This window comes from Taurulus bubalis, assembly GCF_910589615.1.
Source record: "Taurulus bubalis genome assembly, chromosome: 2".
NCBI classification, from domain to species: Eukaryota; Metazoa; Chordata; class Actinopteri; order Perciformes; family Cottidae; genus Taurulus; species Taurulus bubalis.
The window spans coordinates 2,991,113-3,001,186 of NC_136590.1; the positions used below are offsets into that span (position 1 = coordinate 2,991,113).

General features: G+C 42.2%; 1 protein-coding gene across 1 annotated transcript in view; it reads left to right on the forward strand.

Annotated features, from left to right (window-relative positions):
• Window positions 1-10,074, forward strand: part of rbfox3a (RNA binding fox-1 homolog 3a) — a gene marked incomplete at its 3' end in the record, with an annotated part of 258,770 nt that overhangs the window by 225,352 nt on the left and 23,344 nt on the right. Inside the window, exons 5-6 of the mRNA XM_079235870.1 lie at window positions 5,293-5,346; window positions 8,727-8,819. Coding sequence (XP_079091996.1) covers window positions 5,293-5,346; window positions 8,727-8,819 — 147 coding nt within the window. The remainder of the gene's footprint in view (window positions 1-5,292; window positions 5,347-8,726; window positions 8,820-10,074) is intronic.

Here is a 10,074-nt window from a genome sequence, read left to right on the forward strand (position 1 = left end):
AACATATACTACAACGTACACTACAACATATACTACAACATACACTACAACATATACTACAATGTACACTACAACATACACTACAACGTACACGACAACATCTATACAACATATACTACAACGTACACTACAACATATACTACAACGTACACTACAACATATACTACAATGTACACTACAACATACACTACAACGTACACGACAACATCTATACAACATATACTACAACGTACACTACAACATATACTACAACGTACACTACAACATATACTACAATGTACACTACAACATATACTACAACGTACACGACAACATCTATACAACATATACTACAACGTACACTACAACATATACTACAACGTACACTACAACATATACTACAACGTACACTACAACATATACTACAACGTACACTACAACATATACTACAACGTACACTACAACATATACTACAACGTACACTACAACATATACTACAACGTACACTGCATACACTACTGCTCCACTACACTATAGCAGTATTGTGCCGTACACGATACTCTATGCCACACTACATACATTAGGTCGTACACTATAAACACTACTGCGTACAGTCATACACTACACCGTACACTACACAATGTATACTCCGCAGTATACTACGTGGTGCACTACACTGCACATTTGACGGAGTGCAGTTACAGCAGTTTCCCGTGGTGTCGCTACAGTGATGCACTGGGAGCACCGCCCACACTGAGGCCAGACCATCTGCCACGAAGTAGAGACAAGGACCTCTGGAGTCCAGGCAGGCCGGACCACGCGGTGGAAATGAGACTTCATAAAGCAATGAACTATAAATACTCCAAGACTTTGCCCTGTTTGTTGTGGACAGAGATGTCAGTGTGACCCCACTAGAGAAGACACAACCCAGTGAACACACCCCATACCACTACATCACCTCTGTGTTTCTTCTTCATCCACTCATTGATCAAGACTATTGAATTTGTGCTAACCAGCGCTGTATCCATGTGTGTGTGTGTGTGTGTGTGTGTGTGTGTGTGTGTGTGTGTGTGTGTGTGTGTGTGTGTGTGTGTGTGTGTGTGTGTGTGTGTGTGTGTGTGTGTGTTGGCCTGCCTTACTGCTGGCATGGCTGACAGGGTAATTAGTTCTAATGAAATAACGCAGCCATTGTGGACAACAATTAAGGGTAGCTTTCATCCCTCTCATTAGGCTGAGTGGAGGAGCACTTTCATTTGCCCCGATTCTTAATGATCTGATCCGAAGGACACACCCACTGATTGAATGAACTCTCACACACATGGATGCTCCGACACAGAATCGTACATGGCCACACCGGAGACATTTGTATTCCTTGTCCTTTCTTAAAATCAGTTACATGTTCATACAAACCTTAAGAGACAAACAAGCCTTTTAAACAACAAAAAAGAACAAATCAGGAAGTCAACATATGGTAATAAAATGTAAGATTTTCTTGGAATGTTGTCCCAGTAGAAACACATATGGTCCTGACAAAGATGTTTTTTTTTAATAAATAGAGCAAATTAAATAAATAAAACATAAGGAGGAAACATTTACAATTACAGAGAGTGCTTCCGGAGCAAATCAAGCTCAATATTCTCCAATGCATGTTATTGCTGGCTATTCATACCCAAAATATGTATTAAGAGGAAACCTCATTTACAAACTCATTGGTTAACATTTCATAGTGAAGAATTGATCCAAACTCGTCATGGTTTTCTTTTTAACACTAGTGCAGTGATGCTGTTTCTTACGTTTAAGTGATGGAACATGATATCTTCACTCTTTTTAACAAAATTCGGATTTTATGGATGAACTAATTATAAGGTCTTTCATACTTTCACACACCAGTAAACTCTTAGAAAGAATGTGGTCTTTCAAAGAGTTTATATTGAGATTGAGACAACAGAGATTGCAATTGGCAAAAGAACATAATTGGGAAAATGCTAAATATTAAAGAATTGTTTAGATTGGTTTATTGTGTCCACCTCGCAACAATAAATGAAATCTAATGATCACTTTTTCTATTGACTTTACTTTCATTTCAAAGCAATTGATTTATATAATATTTAGTCCCCCCCTTTTATATTAACGATGGTAGTAGTATGTATCTGTAGTATTATTACTAATGCATCACATGTAGGCAGAACTGTAATAATGCAGCTGGTTGAAATGGAGCAAACGTCTCCCAGTGTCATTAGTCCCAATGGAGATAATCAAGTAGTGTGCAAGTAGCTCACAATTCACTTCAGTACAGTTCTCCAGTAAATGTACTTAGTTCTGTCCTTTCAATCACTCTAAATGTTACACATGCTGCACAGTGACCGGTACCTTTCTCTCTGTTGAGGACCTAAAACCTCAACCTGAGGATGACACACGAACACGTTGTTACAGGAAAGAGTCAGCCTCCTTTGCCATGACATCACTGGGCTGTAATCTTACTCATTCGCCCTCGTTCATAAATATAAAAGATCAATTATCTCAGTGACTTCTTCAAATGGGTTTTGTGCCGTTCACACCCACACACACACACACACACACACACACACACACACACACACACACACACACAGCCCTCTACTGGGGCCCTGACAGACTAACAGCTGGATCAGGCATCATTGACATTGGACCCATTTGCCACCGCATACCATTGTTTAAATAAAATAGCAATTCAGTACATTTGCATCCTTGTATTTACTTCAACTTTGTTTTACAAAATGTAGCAAAGAGTCTGACGTTGCCTTACAGGCCTCAGTATCGGTATCGGACTGAAGTTTCTTGTGTTATTCAGGGGTCAGACTCCAATTAAAAACATATTTGTGATACGACAAAAACAAACTGGAGAAAACACGCGTCCCTCAAAATGTAATTAACAAAGCAGTGTTGTTGTAATGTTCCTTTATTCATCTGAAAAGCATAAACAGATGGTGTGTAGTTCTGCAACGTAAAAGTGTACAGTATGTGCAACATGTGTGTGGAGCTGCACGTCTTCAGGGCTCGAGCTGTGACCTTGCCTTTGCTCCATGTTTATTTATTTATTGAAATAAACTACTTTATTCAAGGTCTAGTTATGGGGAGCACAAGGCTGAGCATTATCATACCGCCTGCAAGGTTAGTGCTGCTCAACATGGCCGAGCGCCGCTCAGGCTTCTTTATTTATCACTTGTAATCACACGGACGCTGGAAATAGTTGCTAAATATACAGAGAGATTAATTATTTTGGAAATCGAATACACTACAAATAATGTCGTCATTTTCTTCATGCTGTTAATGTCAAAGCAGAAACAGCACTGAGCTCCTTTTAGAAACAGAAAGGAAAAGAAATACAATTTTAAGTCATTGAGTTTTACTCAAAAAATGATATTTCTCTTGAAAATCTAAATTTGAATAATGCAATTTAAATATGATATCAGTTTCTCAGTCTAGCTAAAAGACTCTATCTATCTGAGACACTGAAACCAAAAGGAATGAAAAAGAGAATAAAAGCCATATTTGAAGATATTGTCGAGCACACAATCTTATTTTAGAGAAGGCGAGTTTGGAGAAACGGGCCGAGAGTAGAGCTGAGTGCTGTATTTTAAACAGCTATAAAAGGGGCTTTTCTTTTAAGTGTCTACATTACGCTCCTCATACAGATCCCTTTAACATCACGTGTTATCAGTGAGCTGAGAGGTTGTAGAGAAGTCTGAGGATGCATTTCACATTTAGTTCACATGTGTTGACGCAGCAGCTTGAGTCTCCTCAGGTGACAGATCAGCCATGATGGTGCTCACATGTGTAAATGAAGGAGTCCTGACGGTGGATTTATTTAGAGAGGAGCATGACGGCCGTGGTCAGTCGTACTTCTGCCCAGTCTCATCCTGCTGTTTTCCATCATCTCTACTGATCCTACGGCTAACAGAGAGGCGGGACTGTTTACCGTGTTTAACACAGGGTTCTTACGCTCATGGGAAACCTGGAAAAAGTCATGGAATTTTAAAATGGTTATTTCCAGGACTGGAAAAGTCCTTGAAAAAAACAAAGTTGTGTAAAAGTCATGTAAATGTGTTATATTCATGTGTTCATGTCGTTCATTTACGCTGAGTTTGAAATAATTAATATGCTTTTAAAAGAAAGACTCAAAATATAAGCAGGCATACATACAGGCATCTATATAAATGCTTATTCTTTTAATCAAACTATCGTCTCATTCATTTGTGTCATTTAAGGTTTACTGTATGCTTTGTGTTCTCATTGTTAGTTTAAATACTACATTTACTCACTTTTTACTGTTTACACCCAGATTTCACTAAATGTTTGATCATGGAAATGTGATTAAAAGTCATGGAAATTTGGTTAAAAGTCATGGAAATCCATTGGTCAGAATGTGTGTGAGCCCAGCAGGGTTCACACACATTCTGACCAGTGGATTTCATGACTTTTCTATAGCTTTAAACCACATTTAAAAGTCATGGACATTTGGTTTATAGTCATTGAAAAGTCATGAAATCCAGTGGTCAGAATGTGTGTGAACCCTGTTAAAAGCTGTAAGTCTCTTCTTATTTAGACTCTCATCCACCACCAACACAAAGGTGCTAGGAGGCGTGGCCTCTAGCACCAAGTCGCTCTACAGTAATTAGCCAATTAAAATGAGGCATGGAGCCAATCAAGACCATTAATAGAAGAGAAGCTCTCGGCACCAAATGCATGGTTAGCCTGGTGAGGGAGGGCCTTGGCAGGTAATTACCACGGGGGTCTGCATGATGAGCAGATAAACAAACGTACGGCTCATCACAAGCCTTGATGGGCTGCTCCCCCCCCCCCCCCCCCCCGAATATGAGCCATTTCCTGTTTTGACTGAGTGGGCCTTTACACTTGTGCGCCGCTCTTTTTCTGTTTTAAGGAGTGGGGAGAGGAAAAGCGAGATGATGGCCATCATTAAGATCAGCAGTGTGTACTGAGGCGCTGAGCTGCTATAGCGGCCGCATCCACCAGCGCAATGTTCATTAACACACACACACACACACACACACAGACTTTATTACCACCACAGAGCAAACACAGCCTTAAACAGCATTAGGAGTAAATGGATATTTTATTAATCTCATTGTCGGGTGAAGAGGAGTTTGTTAATTCGGAGCATTGACTGCTTGACCTTTTTAATGTTGTTTTATTTTAGAGTAAGAGAGAACAGCCCAGGTCGCCATGTTCTAATTATTTCCTCCCCCCCTTCCCTCCTTCCCTTGTCTTCTCTCCTCGTCCCCTCCTCTCCTTCTCCCTCCCTGTCGTCCACAGCAATTTGGCAAGATTTTAGACGTGGAGATTATTTTTAACGAGCGAGGCTCCAAGGTAAGTGCGCTGCACACACACACACACACACACACACACACACACACACACACACACAGGATCTTCCAGCCGGCTATGTTTGTCCTCTGCCCCCCTCTTCTCTTGCGGTCCTCCCCTCTCTCTCCCTCTGTCTAATAGTAATTACCAAACAGAAGCGGTGACACTTGCCTGCAGGCAGCTTTCACGCCTCTCCGGCCTCCGCGCATCGGGCGACGCACACTGAATCGCTCACACTTCTCTAGACGCTGGCGGTGGGATCCGCACAGTCCGCCTCACCTGTTTAGCTTCTCCATCTGCGCCAGGAAGTAGGAGTAGGATGGACGCAGATATCCTCCTCCCAGGACGGCCTCCCTCTGAATGCATATGTGCATCGCTCGTGGTTATGAGCAGAACCGGCGTTGCAGCGTGTTGCAGCAGTGTTCACCCTGGAGCCGTTATTAACTGGAGTAATGCACCACACAAAGTGTAGCAGAGGTTAGGAAATATGGAAAAGACACCTGATACAAACATTGTTTCATGATGAAACTATATTTCATAAAAATAACTCACTTGTATTTATTTACTTACTCAATAATGAGTTGCTCACACACTTGTTTTCATTATTTCTCCTTGTTATATTTATGATTTGGAGCTTCTTTGTGACGCTTTAAACGACAATCAAACACCACAAAATACAAGTCAGTTATGATACTTCCCTGTCACCTGAAACTGTGACGTAATAGGGGTTATTGTAATATGTTGTTGCTCCATACGCATGGATAAATGTGAGAAACAAGTATGTTGCATCTTGTTTGATGAGCTGGTGCTGCAGATATCTCTGAGGGAAACTTATGTACTTCAGCCTTTACTTATTGTTTCCTTCTGATGTATCTATACAGCCTGGTGTTGTTATGTATTGACATGCAGCATATTTATGCTAAACACAAGTTGCAATACATTACTTGTATGCAGTAATGACTGGTTATTTGTATTTATTCATATTAATATCAGCTCCTGGTGATTCCGCATGCTCACTGCAGGGCAACAGAGAAGAACACTAATCATTACAACGCGATAGAGAAAAGAACAGATCAGAGCAGTGAACATCTATTCGTGGGAACAAAATGTCAGAGGGATTAATTTTTCTCCCACGTCGCACTTTTAAATATATGTTTTATCTGCTCCCCCTCTCAAGGGCAGGCCTGTGTGTTATTTATGCCCAGAGGGAGGCAGTGAATCCCGCATATGCATAAGAGATCACGTTCGCACGTATTATCTGGCGAAGCAATTACCGGCCGAGGACTGGCTGCGGTTCAACAGGTGTGTCTGCCAGTTCATCCTCCTGCCGCCGCGCCATAACTCAGAGCGGGCAGTGGGAGCACGGATCACACTCGACTTTATGTGATAAATTCATGGCATTCGTGGCTTTTCCGTTACTTTACTCCGTGAAAACAGTTACGTTTTCCGTCATCCACCATTGAAATAAGGCTAGTTCTGCTTTCTACTTGTTGTGGAAGTCCCACAAACGTCGGAACATCAAACGCCATCGTGTCTGGGTTCATAATTCATATATTATCCTCCAGGACGAGCGTCTGAATGAAGCCGCGGACCAGCAGCAGTTTGATTCAGCAACGGCAGGACGGCGGTGATGACGGGCAGAGCTTCTCAACGCTGATTGGCTTTCGCAAACAAACAAAGAAGCGAAAAAGCGTTGCGAAAAAGTGTGAAAGCGTTGCGAAAAAGCGTTGCGAATTATTCAAGCGAGTAGATTACATGCAAAGTCAAAATGAAACATGGCGTCCCCCAAGGCCTCGTGTTGGATCCCCAAGACTTTTCCTGTGGAGAGAAAACATACCATTTTTCATTTCAAGAAAGTCCCTCCATTTACCTTCCTCAGTCTGGGAGCTCAGAACGTATGGCGCTGGTGAGGAACATGGCAGATATGTGAACGGCTGGCGGGAACTGGACTCAAAAGAAATCCATCAGCCTCCACACAAACAAGTCACGCTCAGCTGAAGTCTTTAGTTTCCTTGTGAAATGCTGTTTCCTTGCAGAAATATTACAATTCATATAATATATATGCTGCAGGAATGAGGAGCAAAACATGATAAAGAGATAAAGTGCTCAGACAAACAGATCACATTAATGTAAAGTGTATGTTAAGTTACGCTTAAGAGATTTAGTACGTCAGTAAATAACTCTTGTGATATGTTTACGTGACTAAATGAGAATACAAAAAGTCTCCACTAGACCACACAACCTTTAGCTTAGTTAGCTTAGCTTAGACGTGACGTTCCTTTATAGCCTCACGTTCACTTATAATGATTGCAGTCTCACTCTGTGAAGATTGTCTTGCCGAACTAAACGTAAACATCATAATAGTAGAGCTTATTTTCTGCAATAATCCAAAACCCAACAGAAGAATCCCATTGGCTGTGTGGAGGGAAGCAGCAGGATGCTCACTTCCTGCTTGGCCTGCAGGAATCCTTCATCCCTGCAGCACTCTGTACTGCACACATGATGCATATGTCAGTCGGTCGTACAGGGAAGAGAACAGAGTGATTCCTTCAGGCCTGAGTGTGATTAAACCGGCGCCCGCGGCTCTAATGCGTCTCTTTGCAAGTTCCTGATGAAGTTCAGCAACACCGACGGGGTAGAAAGGAACATTTAACAGCAATCAATGAGGGAAGAGATGATTCTTCAGCTCTCACTCTCTCCCTGCTTTCAGCTCATTGACAGAGATGGATGAGTTTTTTTTTGTTTTTTTTTTCAGTTTTGGGCTTTCCGAGGCATGTTTTACCGCATATGAGGCTGTTTGAGTGAGCTGCGTCTCCGGGCCCAGTCCGGGACGCGGACAGGGCCTCATGAGCGAGCTGCGTCCCGGGGCTCAAGAGAGTCACGGCTGACTGATGCCGTGCAGAATGTAATTGTGTGGCACTTATCTGCTCTCCCACAGGGCAGAACACACACACACACACACACACACACACATGCACATCCCAAACTCCACTGTGTGTGTGGAGGCTTTCCTTCCATCTACTAATTAAATTAGGTCCAGTTGTTTCTGTAAATGCATGTGCAGCAGAGATGGAACGGAGAATAGCAACACACACACACACACACACACACACACACACACACACACGCGGTGATGAGGTGGCAATTTGAGTATAATCAGAGCTCCAGTCTGTGGTTTGATGTCCTCCCTGTAACTGCAGTTTCTCATGTGTGTCTCTGGCCTCTGCTTCTAGATCTAGAGCTCCTCCTGACCTGCAGCGCTCTCATCTGTGCTTTGTGTCTCTTTTCTCCTCCTTCCCCCATTTCTTTCATCATTTCTTTCTTTCTGGACTTCCGTCCTCCGTCGCTTCGTTTTTTTCCACGCCGCCTCCCGGCCACTGCAGGGCTTCGGGTTTGTAACATTTGAAACGAGCGTCGATGCTGACCGTGCACGGGAGAAACTAAACGGTACAATCGTAGAGGGACGCAAAATAGAGGTGCTTTCCTTTTCCTGTCTCTCCTTATCTGTGCCCCCTTCTTTTGTACTCCTCCCCCAACTCTTTCTTCCCTGTCTCTGCCTGCCTGACATTTCTTGCAATACTCCCCTCCCTCTCTCCCTCCATCCATTTCCTCTCTCCTGCCTGCTGCACCTTGAACGCTGCATGCCGAACCCTGATCCGTAAGTGTGTGTGTGACCAAGAGAAAGACAGTTCAGCGGTGTGTGAGTGTGTCGCGTCGTTTTCTTTTGTGCTTTCTACACAAATGGTGAATTCTCCTTTGCTCATGATGGATTGTGTGACGTGTGTTTGCGTCTGTGGCATGTGCACGGGGTCACGCGGTTTGGATCTGAGTTAGAAACCCACTAAACGTGATCAAAGCTTAGCAGCTCGTGTTCAGCCCTCTGCCATGGGGAGTGAGATCAATCCAGGTCAAAATATTTGAACCTGAAAAATCAAGTTTTGTTGTTGAACTCTGAAAAATGCAATGGGGTTAAATATAATTTTGATTTAGTTCTGTTTTTTTGTTGTTGAATAAAATATATTTATCCAGTTTTCAGTAGCACATTTTATATTTTCAACTTTCACTCTTTTTTTTTTTTTTACAGTTTCAAATCTTTTTTTCTCTTTTGGCCCCGATGTGTCATGGGGGGCGTGGTTTCAACTGCAGGGGGCGTGGTCTCATGAGTGACAGCTTAACAAAGAAGGCTGAGGACGAATACATTGTTGAATTCAAACAACAAAACTTGATTTTTCAGGTTCAAATCTTTTTTTCAAATGAACAAAACATATGACCTGGATTTAGCTCCATATGAACATCCTCCATATTTTTCAACTTCCTGTTGACATTGATGAAGAAGCGTGAACACGATGAAGAGGACGAGGTGGATGGTGTGTGTACGACACTCGAGGCAGGGCTCTGAATGAGAGACCATGGTTCTGGTGTTGTGTTAATAAAGTCAACAACGCGGACCACCATCTTCCTGAACCTTAACTGTAGGCCTTAACAATGTGCTGTGAGGGATATTATATTGCAAGACCGAATATTGTTGAAAATATGTTCATAGTATTCCCTCCAAACATATTTGCTGCAGTAAAATGAATGAATTAATATATTTCTATTCAGTTTAATTCAGATTAACATAATGGATGCAGAGCTGCATGGAGCACAACCAGAACCAGGGAACACAGCACTCACAATAACGCAAAAGGAAAGCTTTTATTTCAAATACATTCAAATACATTGTTGAATTGT